The sequence below is a fragment of the Oryctolagus cuniculus genome, chromosome 1 (assembly GCF_051225735.1).
Source record: "Oryctolagus cuniculus isolate XC-2025 breed Fujian yellow rabbit chromosome 1, ASM5122573v1, whole genome shotgun sequence".
Classification (NCBI taxonomy): Eukaryota; Metazoa; Chordata; class Mammalia; order Lagomorpha; family Leporidae; genus Oryctolagus; species Oryctolagus cuniculus.
The window spans coordinates 58,088,273-58,108,787 of NC_142867.1; the positions used below are offsets into that span (position 1 = coordinate 58,088,273).

Sequence of the window (20,515 nt, forward strand, 5' to 3'; positions counted from 1 at the left end):
AAGATTTATTTCTTTGAAAGACAGAGTTAGAGAGGGAGAGACAGAGAAATCTTCCATCTGCTGGTTCATTCCCCAAATGGCTGCAACGGCCAGAGCTGGGCTGTTCTGAAGCCAGGACCAGGAGCTTCTTCTAGGTCTCTCACATGTGTGCAGGGATCCATCTTCTGCTGCTTTCCCAGGCACAGTAGGAATTAGCTGGATCAAAAGTGGAGCAGCTGGGACTCCAAAGAATGCCCAGATGGAATGTGGCACTGCAGGTAATGGCTTTACCCACTATGCCACAGTGCTGGCCCCTCACATATTTTCAATCTATCCAACAACCTGAATATTCAAGAATTTAGTGTGGTACAAATTATTGTGAGGGAGTAAATCAATGAGTAAACCATCAGAGTGAAGTAACTGATGGTTTTAAACCATCAGAGTGAAGTAATTGGATTTTAAGGAAGATAATTTCCTATCTATCTAAAAGGCCTGTTTTAAATTGTTTTGCCTTTAATTGACACATATTAATTGTATATATTTAGGGGATATAATATGGTATTCAGTACATGTATACTCATGTAATAATCATGTCAGGAAAATTGTCATGTCTAGTACCTCAAATATTTATTATTTCTTTGTGTTGGGAGCATCCAAAATTTTTCTCTGCCAGCTGTTTTGAACTAATCAATTAATTGTTATTAACCATAGTTACCCTACTGTGCTACATGAGTCACGAGAGGTTATTCCTCCTGTCCAGCTGTGCCCTTGTACCTGTTTATTCTCTCTCCCTCCTCCCTTCATCTCTTCCCAGCCTCTGGTAACCATGACTCTCCCTACTTTTGAGAGAGAAACTTTTTTAGCTTCTACATTATAAGTGAGAACATGCAATCTTTGTCTTTCTGTGCCTGCCTTCACTTATCTTCCAGGTTTATCCATGTTGCTACAAATGACAAGATTTTCTTCTTGGTTTTTGGGGTGTGTGTGTGTGTGTGTGTGTGTATCACATTTCTCTTTATCCACTCATGTTTGAACATTTAGGTTAATTTCATATCTTGGTTATTCTGAATAGTGCTGAGTAAAACATGGAAATACAAAATATCTTTGTCATCCTGATTTGCTTTGGATATATACCCAGTAATGTGGTTGCCGGATCACATGGCTACTCTTTTTAAAGATTTACTTAATTTATTTGGAAGTCTGAATGACACAGACAGGGACAGAGACAGACACATTGAGATCTTCCCACCCACTAGTTCACTCTCCAAATAGCCGTGATGACCAGAGCTGGTCCAGGCTGAAGTCAGGAGCCAGGAACTCCTTCTAGATCTCATCCATGTGGGTGGCAGGGCTCCAAGTACTTGGTCCATCGTCTCTCCCAGGCATATTAGCAGGAAGCTGAATTGGAAGTGGGCAGCCAGGAGTCAAATTGGCACTCTAACATTACAGGCATTAACCTACTGTGCCACAATGCCGGAAACCTCCATACTGTTTTTCATAATAGCTGTGCTAATTTGTATTCCCAGCAATGGTGTAAAATATGTGGAATTTTTCCTGGGTTCTCTGTTATGTCTTATTGGTCTGTGTGTCAGTTCTTATGCTGGTACCATACTGTTTTGATTACTTTAACTTTGTAGTACGTTTTGAAGTCAGATATTTTAAGTTCCAGCTTTTTTATTTTTGCTCAGGATAACTTTGGCTATCCTAGTTATTTCGTGGTTCTGTATGAACCTTAGGAATATTTTTATATTTCTGTGATGAATGTCACTGTTTTTTGGATAGGAGTTATTTTGAATCTGTGGATCACTTTGGATAGTAGGAGTATTTTAATAGTATTAATTCTTCTAATCTGTGAACACAGAATTTCTTTGCATTTTTCTGTGTGTGTTCCCTTCAGTTTCTTTCATCAGTATTTTATAATTTTCATTATAGGCTTCTCTTACCTTGTTGGTTAAATTTACTCCTTGATTTTTTTTGTAGCTGTTTTAAATGGGATGACTTTCTTGATTTCTTTTTCAGTTTGTTGCTATTGCAGAGAAATGCTACTGCTTTATCTATGTTGATCTGTGTCCTATAGTTTTATTGTAGCTGTTGATCAGTTTAACAGTTTTCTTTGTGGAATCTTCAGATTTTTCTATATATTAGACCATGTCATGTGCAGACATGAATGGTTTGGCTTCCATTTGCTTGCCCTTTATTTCCCTCTCTTGTCTGATTCTCTGGCTAGGACTTCCACAACTTTTTGAATAAGAGTGGTAAAAGTAGGCACCTTCATTTTGTTCCAGATCTTAGAGGAAATGCTTTCAGCTTTTCTCCATTCAGTATATTAACCATGGTTTTATCATTTATGGCTTTAATTTCTCTGCTTAATTTACTATTTAAAAAATATATATATATATTTGAAAAGAGACAGATATCAGTTGATCTTTCATCTGCTGGTTCACTCCTCAAATGGGCACAACAACTAGGGCTGGACCATGCTGAAGTCAGAAGCCAGAAACTCCATTCTGGTCTCCCACATGGGTGGCCCAGGCTCAAGTACTTGAGCTGCCTGTGTCTTCCCACGTACATTAGCAGAAAGCTTTAACCCACTGTGCCACAACACCGGCCCCTCAAGATGCCATCTTAAGGTTGGGAAGGGAAATACTTTTTTTCTTTCTCCCTGTTAGTGATTAAGGATAACATTTGTTAAGCTGAGTACAAAAAGTAATGCAGGTGCAGAAGTGGCCAATTACAAAAATAGAAGGCGCTTCCGTGAGGGTGGTTTTCCTTCAGGAATGTTAAGCTTATATCAACCAGAACACTCTGGGTATTGCGAAGAAACTAAGTAGCTCCTAGATAAAAACTTGTTTCAAAGCAGATAGTTCAGTCTTCTAAGTAGGGTCTTGTCTATCATGTGGTGCATTGCTTCCCTCTCACAGAAACTTTACATACTACTTGAGCCTCATGTTGTTATTTTTTTTGCAGGCATTTTCCCAGAGCAACATAGTTAAGTTGGGACTCATAGCAGGTTTTGTAAACTGTGAAACTTGAGCTCTGTGCTTCAAGAGTAGCACAGAATGCTATCAGAAGTCAGGGACCTTAGCTTTGGTAATAGTGCTGCCAGTAATGATAACATGAATGCATTTGTAATTTCTCTTCTGTGAACTTCAGTTTTCCCAGTTTCCCTGGTATAGGTGATGGAACTTGAATAATTATCTAGCCCTGAAATTTTAGAACATATCCTCATTCCTGAGTGGTAGATTCACCATGGTGATTCTAGTAACTTATCTTTCTGTGGTTGAGGATAATGGCCCAGAACATTTTCCTTTGAGGATCTGGTTTCAGAGAAAAGTGGTTTGTAGTAAAATGGAATGACGAGAGTAATGAGAGTGAAATTGCTCGGAGATAAGAGAATCATGGCAGAGAAGGATACTAAAAGACACTGAACTGAAAGCTGAGAAATGTAGGATCTGATCCCAGTATTGATAGGAAGTCATTGTGGGACATTGGGCAATCACTTGATCTATTCTGGGTCTCAGTTTTCTCATATGTAAAATCAAAACATCAAACTAGCATGTCCAGTTCCAAGTGTGTAGAGCCAGGATTGATTTCTAGAATAAGTATCTGCTGGTATTGGACTGCTATTCTAGGATCCAGACAGATCATAGGGATGTTTCTGCCTATAGCCTAGGAGTAGTTACTGCTAAATAGCTGGACTGTCTGATATTTCTAAGCAGAGCACAGACTGTGACTTCTGACCAAGAGAAACGATTGCTACATCAGCTCCGAGAAATCACCAGGGTCATGAAAGAAGGAAAATTCATTGACAGACCCACTCCAGAAAAAGAAGCAGAGGAGGCCCCATACATGGAGGACTGGGAAGGTAAAGAATGTCTTTTCATTTCTGTAGTAGCTGTAGTTCCAGAAAAGAAAAGTCAGCTTTATTACTGAGGCAAAATGTGTAATATTCACCAATTTTAAAGGTATAGTTGGATGACTGTTGACACATCTATGTGGTTGTGTAATCACACTACCATCTTGATAAAGAATATTTCTACTGCTCCAGAAGGTTTTTCTTCTCTGTAGTTAATCGCACCTCCCACCCCAGACAGCAGCTAAATTGCTGTATTGTCCCTGTGGTATTTCTGTGTACTGTATATGCTGTGTAGTTTCTGGCTTCTTTTATTTGGCATAATGCTTTTAAGATTTGTGTGTGTTGTTGAATGTATCACTATTCTTTTTTTATTATTATTATTGATGAGTAAGTACTATATGGACATACCGTGATTTGTTTATTCATTCACCAGTTGAGGAATACTTGGATTATTTCTAGTTTTGAGCCATTATGAATCAAGCTGCTATGAACTTTGGCATACAGGTCTTTGTTTGGATAATGTTTCTTTTAGGGATATACCCGTAAGAGAGATTTCTGGGTTTTATAGTAAGTGTATATTAACCTTTATTAGAAAATGATGTATATGTCTACACTTATACCAGTACTACATAGTCTTTATTACTGTGTCTTTCTAATATATCTGGAAGTCAGGTAGTGCATATTCTTTTAAAACTTTTTTATTTTTATTTATTTAAGAGATCTCCCATCTGCAGACACTTGGGGAATGAATGAGCAATATCCAGGCTGGAGCTGGCCAAAGCCAGGAGCCCAGAACTCAATCTGGGTTTCTCACTTGGGTGGCAGGGACCTAAATCCTTGAACCATTGCCTCCTGCCTCTCAGGGTGTGCATTAGCATGAAGCTGAAATGGAGTGCAGAGCTAGGACTTGAACTTAAGCACTCTGATATGGGACATGACCATCCTAAGGGACAGCTTAACCACTGTGCCAAATGCCTACCCCTCATATATGTTTCTTTTTCTTTTTTAAAAGATTTTATTTATTTATTTGACAGAGTTACAGACTGTAAGAGAGAGAGATAGAGAGAGAGACAGAGAGAAAGGTCTTCCTTCCGTTGGTTCACTCCCCAAATGGCCACAACGGCTGGAGCTATGCTGATCCAAAGCCAGGAGCCAGGTTCTTCTTCCTGGTCTCCCATACAGGTGCAGGGGCCCAAGCACTTGGGCCATCCTTCACTGCCTTCCCAGGCCACAGCAGAGAGCTGAACTGGAAGAGGAGCAACCGGGACTAGAACTGGCACCCATATGGGATGCCGGCACTGCAAGTGGAGGATTAACTTAGTGCGCTGTGGCGCCAGCCCCTCATATGTGTTTTTAATGAATGTGTCAGTTTTTATACTGTAAACCTTTATGGAAGTTTGATTACTATTTATCACATTGATTCTTTAGATCAATACAGAAGAACTAAATTGTAACAGTATTGGAACTTCTAATCCATGGACATGTTAACTCTATTTAGATCTGTTACAATTTCTCAGCAGTGTTTTGTAGTTTTTGGTTTGTGGGTCTTGCTCATGTTTTCGTTTTATTTATTTATTTATTTATTTTTTAATTATTATTATTTTTTTTTTTACTTTTTTTGACAGGCAGAGTGGACAGTGAGAGAGAGAGACAGAGAGAAAGGTCTTCCTTTGCCGTTGGTTCACCCTCCAATGGCGGCCGTGGCCGGCGTGCTGCGGCTGGCACACCGCGCTGATCCGATGGCAGGAGCCAGGTACTTCTCCTGGTCTCCCATGGGGTGCAGGGCCCAAGCACTTGGGCCATCCTCCACTGCACTCCCGGGCCACAGCAGAGAGCTGGCCTGGAAGAGGGGCAACCGGGACAGAATCCGGTGCCCCGACCAGGACTAGAACCCTGTGTGCTGGCACCACAAGGTGGAGAATTAGCCTACTGAGCTGTGGTGCCGGCCCACTCATGTTTTCTAAATTTATTTCTGAGTTCATATTTTTATGATATCAAGAGTTATTTAAAAATTTTTAATTGTTGCTACTATGTAGAAATATTTATTTTTTTGTACTGTGACCTTGTATCCCAAGATGTGAAAAACACTTAGTTCTAGGCATTTTTTTTTTCAAGATTTAGTTTTTATTTGAAAGGCATAGTTAGAGAGCTAGACAGAAAGAGATCTTCCACCCACTCGTTCACTCCCCAATGGCCGCAACTGCTAGAGATGGGCTGATCCGAAGCCACGAGTTTCTTCCAGGTTTCCCACACAGGTGCAGGGGCCCAAGAACTTGGGCCATCTTCTGTTTTCCCAGGCTATAGCAAAGAGCTGGATCGGAAGTGGAGCAGGTAGAAGAACTAGTGCCCATATGTAATGCTGGCACTGCAGGCAGTGGCTTTACCCGCTATGCCACAGTTGCTTCCCCTGTATCCTATTTTTCTATGTACCTTTAGGTTTTGTTGAAATTGTATGCAATTTTAATTATAGGTGATACTATTTCAATATACTAGCCTTTTCTGTTTTAAGTATCGTTTAACAAAGGCATTAAGTTTCTAGTCACATTATCAACAACAGTCTTATGATCAGTCTTATGGATTTAATTGTTCACCCGTTTCTTGTGTACACCTTCATATTTCTTGAATTAAATTTTTTTAAAAAATTTATTTGACAAGTAGAGTTATAGACAGTGAAAGAGACAGAGAGAAAGGTCTTCCTTCCGTTGGTTCACTCCCCTAATGGCCATTAGGGCTGGCGTTGCACTGATCTGAAGCCAGGAGCCAGGTGATTCTTCCTGGTCTCCCATGCAGGTACAGGGGTCCAAGCACTTGGGCCATCTTTCACTGCCCTCCTGGGCCACAGCAGAGAGCTGGACTGGAAGAGGAGCAGCCGGGACTAGAACCCAGCACCCATATGGGATGCTGGTGCTGCAGGTGGAGGATTAAATCCAAATGAGCTATGGCGCCGGCCCTGAATTTAAATTTTTAAAAATTTTGGTATTTGTTGAGATTATTTTCTTAATTACATTTTCCACCTTCATACAGTGGTATACTTTCTGAATACATATATATCTACAAGTTTTTTACCTTTAATACAAGTAATTGCCTGGATATAAAATTAGTCATGCCATTTTCTCTGTAGGAGTCTGAAAATACTTCTTTTCTCTTTCATTTACTGTTGAAAACAAGAAATCTTACTTCTCTGATACCAGTTTTTAATTAGTTAACTCTGTATTGTATATGGAATAGTTTTTTACCTAAAAATCTGAATTAAGATCATCAGCATATGTGTCTGAGTGAATATCATTGTGTGCATTTTTTTATATTTTTGCTTAAAAATTAGGGAGGCCTTTCCATCTCAGTACTCCAGGCTTTCTTCAGCTAAAGGATCCCTATCATTTCCTTGCTCATTGCTTGACTTACCATATGTTGTTCTCTCATCCAAAAATTCAGTAATTCTGAGTTTGGGTATCCTAGATAAGTCATCCATGCAGCTCATCTTTTTTTTCCTTATAGTTTCTTCTGTCCAAGCTCTTTGAATAATGCCATGGTGAACATGGAAGTACAGACACAATTTTGACATAGTAACCTTGTATCCTCTGGATATATACTTAGTAATAGGAATACTGGATGGTATAGTAGTTCTATTTTTGATCTGTTGAGGAGCCTCTATACTCTTTTCAGTAATGGCTGTATTAATTTACATTCTCACCAACAGTGCATAAGGGTTCCCTTTCTTTCCATGTCTTTGCCAGCACTCATTAACCTTTCATCTTTTTTATTTAAATTTTTTTTAAAATTTTCTTTATGGCTCAAGTACTTTATTTTTCCATCCAAAAAAATCTTTTATTTAAGGAATACAAACTTTATAAATTTCATAATTTCAACTTTAGGAACATGGTGATTCTTCCCACTGTTCCTACCCTCCCACCCACTCTTCCATCACTCTTCCTCCTCCCTCTCCTATTCCCATTCTTATTTTTTTACTAAGATCTATTTTCAATTAACTTGGTTCACATAAGATTAACTGTGAAGTAAAGTGTTCAACAAATAGCATGAAAAAAACCTGTTCCTCAACAGTCGAGACAAGGGTTGTTCAAAGTCATTGCTTCTCAAAGTATCAATTACACTTCTATAGATTGCCTTTTTTTTAATATAGTTTTTAAGAAAGCTTTTATTTAATAAATATAAATTTCATAGGTACATCTTTTAGAATATAGTGGTTCTTCCCCCCCATACCTGCCCTTCCACGCCCACTCCCATCCCACCTCCTACTCCCTTTCCCATCACATTCTTCATTAAGATTCATTTTAAATATCTTTATATATAGATCAACTCTATACTAAGTAAATATTCAACAGTTTGCACCCACACAACACACAAAGCATAAAGTACTGTTTGAAGACAAGTTTTACCATTAATTCTAATAGTACAACTCATTGAGGACAGAGGTCCTACATGGGGAGCAAGTGCACAGTGACTCCTGTTGTTGATTTAACAATTGACACTCTTATTCATGATGTCAGTGATCACCCAAGGCTCTTGTCATGAGCTGCCATGGCTATGGAAGCCTTTTGAGTCCACAAACTCTGACAGTATTTAGACAGGGCCACAATCAAAGTGGAAGTTCTCTCCTCCCTTCAGAGAAAGGTACCTCCTTCTTTGATGGCCCGTTCTTTCCATGGGGATTTCACTCACAGAGATCTTTCATGTAGGCCAATTTTTGCCACAGTATATAGACTGCCTTTTAGGTGCTCTATTAGTTAACACAGGTCAGGGAGAACATGGTATTTCTCTTTTGGGGATTGGCTTATTTCACTAAATATGATGTTTTCCAGTTTCATCCATTTTGTTGCAAATGATTGGATTTCATTTTTTTTTACTGCTATGTAGTATTCTGTCATTTACATATCCCATAATTTCTGTTTTTCCCATAAATAGAATAGCTGTTTAATATGTTCATATAGGTATTCAGATTTCTGAGGTATCTCCACACTGTGTTCCACAGTGGAGAATGGAACTGGGGATGGGAGACAGAGGAAGAAAAGGGGTGGGAGGGTATGTGGGATGTGGGTATGGTGGAAGAATAGCTACATTCCTAACGTTGTACTTATGAAAGCATGAAGTTTGTACTCCTTAAATAAAAGGTTTCTTTCGGGGAAAAATAAATAAAAATATAAAAAGAAAAAGAAACACATTGAGGAGAAGCAGCATGCTTTTGGGTGGAAGGGAAATGAATTTATATGCGGATACATTGCATGTGGATACAGAGTGTTCTGGAATACCTATGTGAACATATTAAACTTCCAAGACTATACTGAAAAGCAATGGTGAGAGTGGGCATCCTTGTCTAATTCTGTATCTCAGTGAGAATGCTTGAACTTTTCCCCATTCTTTAGGATGCTGGCTGTGGGTTTGTCATAAATGTCTTGATTGTGTTGACAGATTTTCCTTCTATACCCAATCTGCTTAGAGTTTTGAACATGAAAGGGTGTTGTATTTTATCACATGCCTTCTCTACATCTATTTAGATAATCATATGGTTTTGTTCTTCAATTTGTTAATGTGATGTATCACACTGATTGATTTGTGGATGTTGAACCATCACTGCATACCAGGAATAAATCCCACTTGGTCCAGGCAAATGATCTTTAAAAAAAAAATTATTTTATTTATTTGAAAGAGTTACTGAGAGAGGTAGAGCCAGAGAAAGGTCTTCCATTCCGCTGGTTCACTCCCCAAATGACTGCAATGATCAGAGCTGAGCTGATCTGAAGCCAGGAGCCAGGAGCTTCTTCCAGGTCTCCCACATGGGTTCAGAGGTCCAAGGACTTGGGCCATCTTCTGCTGCTTTCTCAGGCCATAGCAGAGAGCTATATCAGAAGTGGAGCAGCCAGGACATGAACCAGCGCCCATATGAGATGCTGGCATACAGGCTGGGGCTTTAACCCACTGTGCCACAGCCGCCCCCCCCCCCCAGGCAAATGATTTTTTTGATGTGTTGTTAGATTCAATTATCTAGTATTTTGTTAAGGATTTTTGCATCTGTGTTTATTAGGGAAATTGTTCTGTGGTTTTCAGGTGCATCTTTTCCAGGTTTAGGAATTAAAGTGATGCTGGCTTCATAGAAAGCATTTTGGAGGATTCCCTCGCTTTCAGTTGTTTTGAATAGCTTGAGAAGAATTGGAGTAGTTCTTTAAATGTCTGGTAGAATTCCGCAGTGAAGCCATCAGGTCTCGGGCTTTTCTTTGTTGGGAGGGTCTTTATTACTGTCTTGGTTATTGGTCTTGGTTTAGGTTTTCTGTATCTTCATGGATCAATTTATGTGTGTTGTATGTGTCCAGGAATCTATCCATTTCTTTTAGGTTTTCTAGTTTCTTGGCATACAGCATTTTGTAGTAATTTCTGATGATTATTTTTATTTCTGTGGTTTCTATTGTTACATTTCCTCTTTCATCTCTAATTTTATTGATATGCGTCTTCTCCCTCCTTTTGTTGGTTAGTTGGGCCAATGGTGTGTCAGTTTTGGTTTTTCAAAAAACCAGCTCTTCATTTTGTTGATCTTTTGTATTTTTTGATTCAATTTTGTTTATTCTCTAATTTTAATTATTTCTTTACTTTTGGATTTGGTTTGCTGTTTTTCTAAGTCCTCAAGATGCATTGATAGCTCTTTCATTTGGTGGTTTTCCAATTTCTTGGTGTAGGCACCAATTGCTATGAACTTTCCTCTGAACATTGCTTTTGTTGTGTCCCATAAGTTTTGATATGTTGTATTGTCATGTTCATTTATTTCCAGAAATCTTTTTATTTCTTCACTGACCCACTGATCATTCAGGAGCATGTTGTTCAGTCTCCATGTATTTGCATATGTTTTAGAGATTCCTGAGTTGTTGATTTCCAGCTTCATTCCATTGTGGTCAGAGAAGATGCATAGTATGAGTTCAGTTTTTTTTTTTTTTTTTTAATTTGCTGAGACTTGCTTTATGACTTAGCATGTGGTCAATCCTAGTGAAAGTTCCATGTACTGGTGAGAATAATGTGTATTCTGTGACTGTAGGATAGAAAGTTCTGTAGATATGTTAGGTCCATTTGGTGTATAGTATCAATTAACTCTGCTGATTCCTTGCTGATTTTCTGTGTGGTTTATCTGTCCATTGCCGAAAGTGGGCTATTGAAGTCCCCCATTACTACTGTATTGGCGTCTTTGGTCTTTGTCTCCCTTTAGATCCCTTAACATTTCTTTTAAATAGCCAGGTGCCCTGTAATTAGGTGCATATACATTTATAATAGTCACATCTTCCTGTTGATCTGATCCCTTAATCATTACATAGTGCCCTTCTTTGTTTCTTTTAACAGTTTCTGTGTTAAAGTCTATTTTGTCTGATATTAGGATAGCTACTCCAGCTCTTTTTTGGTTTCTGTTAACATGGAATATCTTTTTCCATCCTTTCACTTTCAGTCTGCATGTATCTTTGTTGGTGAGATGTGTTTCTTGTAGGCAGCAAATAGACAGGTTTTGTTTTTCAATACACTCTGCCAGTCTGTATCTTTAAACTGAAGAGTTGAGGCCATTTACATTCAAGGTGACTATTGATACATTATGACTTGGTCTTGCCATTTTTCCTATTGTATACTTTGGATTTCCTTTGTAGTGTTACTGGGAGATTTTCTGCTTTCATCTTTTGTAGTGATGACCATGTTTCTGTGTGTAGGACATCCTTAAGCATCTTTTGTAAGGCTGGATGGGTGGTGATAAATTCAATTTCTGTTTGTTATGGAAGTTCTTTATATTTCACCTTTATTCATAAATGTGATCTTTGCAGGGTACAGTATTCTGGGTTGACAGTTTTTTTTCTCTTAAATCTTAGACTATGTCTCACCATTCTCTCCTAGCCTGTAGGGTTTCTGATGAGAAATCAGCTGTGAGTCTAATCAGATTTTCTGAAAGTAATCTGGTGATTCTGTTGTGCTCGTTTTGGAATCTTTTCTTTATGTTTTACTGTGAGAGTTTGACTACAATGTGTCGTGGTGAAGATCTTTTCTGGTCATGTCTTTTAGGATTTCTTTGTGCTTCCTGTACTTGGACATCCCTTTCTTTCTCCAAATTAGGGAGGTTTTCTGTAATCACGTCATTAAAAAGGACTTCTAATCCATTCTCTCTTTTCATGCCTTCAGGAACTCCTAGGACCTGTATGTTGGGTCATTTGATAGTATCCCATAGATTTCTGTCACTCTTTTTGTTTTTTAGCTTTCTAATTTCTTCTTCCTCTTTTTTTTTTTTGTTTTTGTTTTTGTTTTTGTTTTTGTTTTTTGGCCTGACTAAAGTTTCTAGCTATTTGTCTTTTTTTTAAGATTAATTTATTCACTTGAAAGTCAGGGTTACAGAGAGAGAGGAGAGGCAGAGAGAGAGAAAAGAGAGAGAGAGAAAGAGATCACTCCCCAATTAGCAGCAATGGCTGGAGCTGCACCAATCCAAAGCCAGGAGCTTCTTCTGGGTCTCCCATGTGGGTGCAGGGGCCCAAGGACTTGGTCCATCTTCTGTTTTCCCAGGCCACAGCAGAGAGCTGGATTGGAAGTGGAACAGCTGGGTCTCGAACTGGTGCCCATATGGGATGCCGGCACTTCAGGCCAGGGCATTAACCTGCTGTGACACAGTGCCGGCCCCACTATTTGTCTTTTAAGTCAGATATTCTTTCTTCTGCTTCACTGAGTATGTTGTTAAGGCTTTCCACTGCATTTTTTATTTGTTCTATTAAATTCTTCATTTCCAGAATTTCATCTTGATTTCTAAGATCTCAATTTCATGGGAGAAATTTTCTTTCATGTCATGTACAGATTTCATTAGTTTGTGGATTTGCTTCTGATTACTTCTAAGTAATCCTACAATCAATTTTGAATTCCATTTCTGGCATTTCTTCAGTCTCTTCATCTTCACATTCTAGTATTGAAGTGTTGTGTTCTTTTGGAGGCATCATGTTGGCTTCCTTATTCTTGTTTCTTGAATTGCTGCCTTTATTATTTGGCATTTGGGGAGATACTTGTTGGTGTTTTGTTTTGTTTTGTTTTGTTTTGTTTTGTTTTGCCATCCCCCAACCCCATGATGGTTTTTATCTTTGAACTGTTCCTCTGTGGCTTAGTGGAGTATCTGCTTTTCCAGTTTATACACAGTGGTGTGCAGTGGGTGTGGCCAGGGAGCTCTGTTCAGTGCTCCAGATTGAAGGGAATGTCCAAGGTGACCCAGGTTGGGCACCAACCTGGTGGTAAATCTTTTTTTTTTTTTTCATTCAGAGGGGTGGTTTTTTCTATTGGTGTAGTCTCATACTCACCTCCTCTCCTCAAAGGAGACAAGTGCCTGGGCACTAGCCCCAGTGAGTACAACATTTGTGTGCTGCCACAAGAACCATACAAAGGATCTGTGCAGTCCTTGGTGTAAGCATGGATCCCACAGCACTGACCCTCACCAGGGAATCAAGGAGCTCCAAGCCCACAGAGACTGCCCAAAGTCCTAGCCACACCCTGCACCCTCCTATGCAGCTACAGTGTTTTCACAGTCCCAGTACACAAGCCTGCCACAGTCATGAGTACCCAACTCTGTGTCAGTTCTTCCAGCCAGACTCAGGTGTCTCTGCTTGGCTGATTGCTGGGCACGTGGATGTGAGCTGGCACAGCTGTTAAGTATGTCCAAAATGGCACCTGCCCTCTCTCGGCTAGTTATAGGATGCTGGCGCACGGTGGTTGGGGAGAGAAATGTGCTCTTTTTCTCTCCTCTAGTTTGGCAGGTACACTGTCCCCCACAGGGCTTCAAGCCAAACTTGCACCTGACTCTTCCTGCAACTTTATCTCCAGTGGCTTGGGCTGCTGCAGCCTGGTTTCACCTCACTCTCCAGAGCTGGTGCTGTGGCTCTCAGCTGCTGGGGTCCTCAGCTGTGTGTGTCTACACCCTCCACATAGGCCCACAGTATCCCTCTAATTTGTGTGGAGTTTCCTCTGCTGTTTTCTCCCTAACTCCTTCCTGAGACTGCACTCTCTCGACTTTTTTTAAACTATCTTCCCCTAGACTAGAGTAGTAAGCTCTCTCCTTATTCTGCCACCTTAGGTGCTGGTCCTTCATCTTTTTAAAAGAAAAACATTCTGGGGCTAGTGCTGTGGTGCAGCGGGTTAATGCCCTGGCCTGAAGCGCCAGCATCCCATATGGGTGCCAGTTCAAGACCTGGCTGCTCCACTTCCAATCTTAGCTCTCTACTATGGACTGGGAAAGCAGTGGAAGATGGCCCAAGTTCTTGGGCCCCTGTACCTGCGTGGGAGACCCGAAGAAGCTCCTGGCTCCTGATCGGCGCAGCTCCAGCCATTGCGGCCATCTGAGGAGTGGACCAGTGGATGGAAAACATCCTCTCCTCCTCTCTCTGTGTAACTCTGACTTTAAAATAAAGAAATAAATCTTTTAAAAAAATAAAAATAGACATTGTAACAGGTATGAAGTAATAGCTCACTGTGGTTTTAATTGTAGTTCTGTTGAGAAATATCCAGATCATTTGCCTATTTTTAATTTCTTTTTTAAGATTTATTTTACTTATTTGAAAGGCAGAGTTACACAGAGAGAGGGAGAGAGAGAATTTCTATCTGCTGGTTTACTTTCCAAGTGTCCATAAAGGCCTGGAGCAGGACCAGGCCAAAGTCAGGAGCCAGGAACTCCATCTAGGTTTCCCAAGTGAGTGCAGAGGCCTAAGTACGTGGGCCTTCCTTTGCTGTTTTCCCAGGTTTGTTAGCAGGCAGCTGGATCAGAAGTGGAGCAGCTGGGACTTGAACTAGGGCCCATATGGATGCTGGCACTGCAGGTGGTAGCTTAGCCTGCTATGCCACAGCTCTGGCCCCTAATTTTTTTAAAAAAGTTTTTAATTTATTTATTATTTATTTAAAAGTCAGGTGGCCAGCTACATAACAGTGCCAGTCACTTTAATTTTTAAAAAAGTAATTTATGTATTTGAAAGATAGAGTTAGAGAGGGAGATAACAGAGAGAGACCTTCCGTCCTCTGATTCACTTCCCAAATGGTCATAATTGGCAATGGGCCCATAATGGGCAAGGCCAAAGCCAGGAGCCTGGAATCCCATCCATCTGGGTCTCTCACATGGGTAGCAGTGGCTCAGGTACTTGGACCACCTTCTGGTGCTTTCCCCAGGCACATTAACGGGGAGCTGAATCAGAAGCAGAGCAGCCGGGACAGGAATCAGTGTTTGAGTATGGGATACTGGTGTCACATGTGGCTTAAGCCCCATTACTGCCTCCCTGGGTACACTTTAGCAGGAATCTGTAATCAGGAACTAGAGTCAGGAATCAAACCCAGGTATTCCAATAAGGCATGCTGGCATCCTGATTGGCATCTTAACCACTGCCCATCCAGGCCCATGCCCATGCCCATGTTATAATTGGATTGTTTGTTTTCTTGCTGTTGAGTTGTATGTTCTGATATATTTTGGATATTAATCCTTTATCACATGTATGGTTTACCCCCTTGGTGGTTTCCTTCGCTCTGCAGAAGTTTTTCAGTAAGAGGTAATCACATTTGTCTGTTTTTTGTTTCCTGGGCTTTTGTGGTCATATCCAAAAAAAAATCATTGCCTTGACCAGTGTCATGGAGCTGTTTCCCTGTCTTTTCAAGTTGTTCTATAGTTTCAGGCCTTATATTTAAGTCTTTGATTATTTTTTGAGTTTTTTTTTAAAGATTTATTTATTTGAAAGGCAGAGTGAATGAGAGAGGAGGGATCTTCCATTTGCAGGTTTACTCCCCAATTGCCTGCAACTGGGACTAGGCCAAAGTGAGGAACCAGAAACTCCCATCTAGGTGTCCCACATGGGTGGCAGGGACCAAGCACTTAAGCCATCCTTTGCTGTCTTTCCAGGAACATTAGCAGGGAACTAAGTCAGAAGCAGAGTAACCAGGACTTGAACTGGCACTCCAGCACAGGATGCCAGCACCAAAAGTGGTGGCTTAACCTACTGTGCCAAATGCTGGCCCAAGCTGATTTTTGTATATGGTATGAGGTGAGGGCCTAATTTCATTCTTTTGCATGTAGATATCCACTTTCCCCTGCATCATTTTTTTTTTTTTTTTTAGAGGAAAGGATTATTGTCAGGTGGGGGAAGCCTGACAGGTGGGTGTTGTGGGGTGGGTAGAGGGTGAGAGAGTAAGAGAGCACATGTTCAGCAATAGGTCCTGTTAAACTTTTCCTGGGGGGTGGGCAGGGAAGTAGGAGCCGCGAATCCCATTAGGGTGGAGGTGAAGCTGACCAGTGATTGGGGCATGGGGCTTAAAACTGAAGCCTACTATGCATGGTGGCACAGGGGCCAGGGCCAAAGATGGTGTCTGGGGCATAGATGGCGCCACAGATTAGACTGTGCCATTTTACTAACATTCCCCACTTTTGTTTTTTATAAAGCAAGGGTTGTATGGAATTACATCAGCCCCAAAGTCCGGGAGGGGTGGAGGGACAATGATCTGTCTTTAGAGCTACTTCCTGCTTCCCTCACATCATTAATTAAAGAGTCCCCACTGTGTGTTCTTAGCATGTTTCTTAAAAATCAATTGACCAGGCCGGCGCCGCGGCTCACTAGGCTAATCCTCCACGTTGCGGCGCTGGCACACCAGGTTCTAGTCCCGGCTGGGGCGCCGGATTCTGTCCCGGTTGCCCCTCTTCCAGGCCAGCTCTCTGCTGTGGCCCGGGAGTGCAGTGGAGGATGGCCCAAGTCCTTGGGCCCTGCACCCCATGGGAGACCAGAAGAAGTACCTGGCTCCTGGCTTCGGATCAGTGCGATACGCCGGCCACAGCACGCTGGCCGCGGCGGCCACTGGAGTGTGAACCAATGGCAAAAGGAAGACCTTTCTCTCTGTCTCTCTCTCTCACTGTCCACTCTGCCTGTCAAAAAAAAAAAAAAAAAAAAATCAATTGACCATACACGTATACAGACTTTATTTCTGGACTTTGTATTCAGTTCATTGGTGCATGTATCTGTTTTTATGCCAGTACCTTTCTATTTTGCTTGCTATAGCTTTGGAGATTTTGAAATGCACTATGAACTTTATGTCTGACATTGGTGTCAGGTCTGGCCTTATAAATGAATTTGAAATGAAAGTTTTCCCTCCACTTGAGTTTTCTAGAAGAGTTTGAAAATGATCCATATTAATTCTTCTTTAAATGTATGGTAGAATTTAGCCATTAATCCATACTGTTTTGGGCTCTTCTTTGTTGGGAGACTTTATTACTGGTTCAATTTCCATATTCATTGTTGATGTATTTGGATCGTCTCTCTCTTCATGGCTCAGTCTTGGTTTTTGTCTATTTCTGGGAATTTCTCTGTTAATAACTACTGTCCTCTTGATGAACTGATCTCTTTACCATAATATGATTATCTTCTTCATCTAGTTTTTTATTTAACATCTATTTTATTTAAATACAGCTGCCTTGATCTCTTGTTCCATTTGCATGGATTATCTTTTTCTGTCCTTTCATTTCAATCCCTTTGTGTTCTTAATGTGATGTGAATGTCTTACAGGTAGCATATAGTCTTGTTTTTAAAGAAACTCTGCTGCTGCTGTGTCTTCCAAATGGGGAATTTAATGTATTTACATTTCAGTGTAAGTGTTGAAGGTAAAGACTGCTGCCATTTTGTTATTTTGTAGATCTTCTGTTCTTTTCTCTTCCTGCCTTCCTTTGTGACTAGATGATTTTCTCTAACGTTCTGCTTTGATGCCTCACTTTTTTAGTTTGTGTACGTGCATGTGTGTACATACTGTGGGACTTACATAGTTAGAACAGATTTTATAAGCTGATAACAACTTAATCTGGATTGCAGAAGATAACTTTTATTCCATCTCTTCCCAACATTTTGTGTTTCTGATGTTGTGATTTGCATCTTCTCTTGTTGTATATCCTTTAATAAATTATTACAGTTACTGTTTTTAATAATTCTTTTAACCGTCACACTAAAGATAGAAATGATTTACTGAAGTATTCTGATTTGATTATGTATTGACTTTAATTAATCATACACTTCTGCTTTTTTTTTTTTTTTTTTTGATTTATTTATGTATTTGAAAGGCAGAGCCAGAGGAGAGACAGCAACAATGCTGTGCTGGGCCAGGCCAAAGATGGATGGATCTCTCCCTGTCTCTCCTTTTCTCTAGCTATGCCTTTCAAAGAAATCTTAAAATAAATAAATATTTGGATCTTTTCCCATCTCTAGGTTTTCTGTTATTTCTTTAAGCTTTCTACTCCTTTACTGCTCTTCTTACTTGAAATTCTATAATTCAAATATGTGCTCTTTTGATGTCCTATACATTCTGTAAGAATTTCTTTATTCCTTTTCATCTGACTGTATATATGTGATATATTACATATTATATATATAAAGAATTATTTATTTAGAAGAGAGTTACAAAGAGAGAGGAGAGAGAGAGATCTTCCATCTGGTGGTTCTCTCTCTAAATGGCATCAACAGTGGAGGCTAAGCCAGGCCAAAACCAGGAGCCAGGAGCTTCATCCAGGTCTCTCATGTGGGTGCAGGGGCCTGAGGACTTGGGCCATCTTCCACTGCTTTCCCAGGTAAATCAGCAGGGAGCTGGATTGGAAGTGGAGCACTCAGAGGGGCTCCAACATAGGATGCCAGCATTGCAGGCAGTGGCTTAACCTGCAGCATCACAACACTGACCCCACCATCCAGGTTTTTATAAGTATGATGTTTGCACAGCAAAATTGCCAAATGAAACATTTCAGACCATGCATCCATTTTTAAGCAATGAATTACTTTATTTTGCATTCTTTTCCAAGCACCTTTTGTGTCTCCCTTTCTTTAGGGTCTGTTCCTGGTGCTTACTTTGTTCTTTAGTAATCCATGTTCTCCGGATTATTCTTGATCCTCATGGCTGTGCACATTTGAAGAAGCCGGGACTTCATCTAGTGTTTGTAGACTGGCTTTGTCTCAGCCATTCACCAGTAAGCCCATCTGTACATTCTAAGCAGGTCATTTGGCATGGCCCCCAAGTGGACTTGGCTGCTGTAACCCTCAGGCAGATTGTCCTGGGGCCATGTATCTGTTGGGGCTGAATCCACAGGGGCTGTTTTGGGACTGGGGCAGGCCTGGAGTACGATTCTGCAGAGATGGACCTGGGGACTGGATCCTGGCACTAAGGGGCTAGCTGGGTGCTGGAGTCTCCTGGGGTGGGCCTGGAACCTGCCTCTGCTGGAGCAGATCTGAGCCCTGAGTCTTTTGGGTTGTAGCAATGCAGGGGTATCCTCAAGGTTGGGGCAACAGGCACCATCCCGGCAGTGGACAGGCCTGGAGGTTCTGTCTGTAGGTACTGTGCTCCTGTTGCATACCTGAAGCTTAGGGCTGGGTGAGCCAACATGGCTCTGGGCTGGTCTGGAAACGAGCTGGGCCTGGCACCATAGGGCCTGCTGGCCTGTGGCCACAAAACAAGGCATGAGCCAGAGTCTGACCCTCCCCCTTAAACCAAAGCAAACATAGAACTCCACGGGTAAGCTTTGCTGTTGGTGTGGGGAGAAGGCCGAGACAGGCCGCCATTCAGTGGCTGGGACCTAACTACAAGCAGGCTTCCATATCCAAGGAAGCTGTGAAGGCTGTGGGTAGCTGTGTCAGACCATTTTCTGTTGGTTCTCTTGTCAAGAAAAGGTTTATTTAGCTCAGGGTTTTAGGGATTCCAAGAACATGGTGTCAGTGACATGGCAGGGACATCAAATGATGAGACAGAGAAAGCTTGCTTGCTTGGGTTTTTCTTCCTCTTATTTGAGACATAGTTCTCTCCTATCCACTGGTTCACTCCCCAGATGCCTGCAATAGGACTGAGCTGGGCTGAAGCCAGATGCCAGGAGCTCATTCCAGATCTCCCAACATGGTTGCCAGGAACCTAAGCACTTGAGTCATCACTACTGAGCCCCGTGGAATCAGGAACTGGTGCTAGGGATTGAACTGAAGCACTCTCATATGGGACATGGGTATTCGAAGCAGTGTCTTGACCACTAGACCAAACACTAGCCCCTGTCCTCTTTTTTTCATAAAACTATGAATGCAGTCATGGGGGTACCAACGGCATGACCTCATCAAATCCTAATTACCTCCCAAAGGCCCCACCTCCATCTGCCTTCAGGGATCCTGCTTCCGTTTTAGAGGGGCAAACAACCAGGCCATAGCAATAGCTAAACTCTATTTTCCCTAGTGTTCGCTGCATGGTAAGTGATGCCTGGGAATAGAGTTCACGGGCAAGATTCTTTATCCACCTTCCCCAGCACTGCCAGTAGTGTGTTCAGTGCTGGGGAAGGTGTGATAATGTGGAGAGTTCTATACTGGTAAGGCTGATATTTGGTACTCTTTTCAAAGGTCAGCTGGCACAATATAAAAAGGGCTTTTAAAATGTCCATTCCCCTTGGTCTAGTTTTTATAGTTATAGAAATTTCTTCTATTCAGCTATATTAACTGCCATATTACTTATGAATGAGCCTGTCTTTACAGAAGAGGAAGGCAAAGCAGGTCCATTAAATAGCTGTGTGCTGGGATATTTTGTAGCCTATTTTCAAATGCCTAATGACATGGAAAAATGCTCATGATATAATGGTGAATGATACAAGCCATGATAAAACATTTTATATACAACAGGAATTCTTTAGAAAGAGGGAAAAAGGAAGCGTGG

The 20,515-nt window shown here is 41.0% G+C and overlaps 1 protein-coding gene across 2 annotated transcripts in view; it reads left to right on the forward strand.

Moving 5' to 3' along the window:
• RIC3 (RIC3 acetylcholine receptor chaperone) overlaps positions 1-20,515 on the forward strand; it is an 85,136-nt gene that overhangs the window by 60,000 nt on the left and 4,621 nt on the right. Inside the window, exon 5 of one of the 2 annotated variants that reach the window (XM_051824364.3) lies at positions 3,696-3,844. In XM_051824364.3, the coding sequence (XP_051680324.2) occupies positions 3,696-3,844 (149 nt within the window). The remainder of the gene's footprint in view (positions 1-3,695; positions 3,845-20,515) is intronic. The other variant, XM_008265650.5, reaches the window with a different exon arrangement.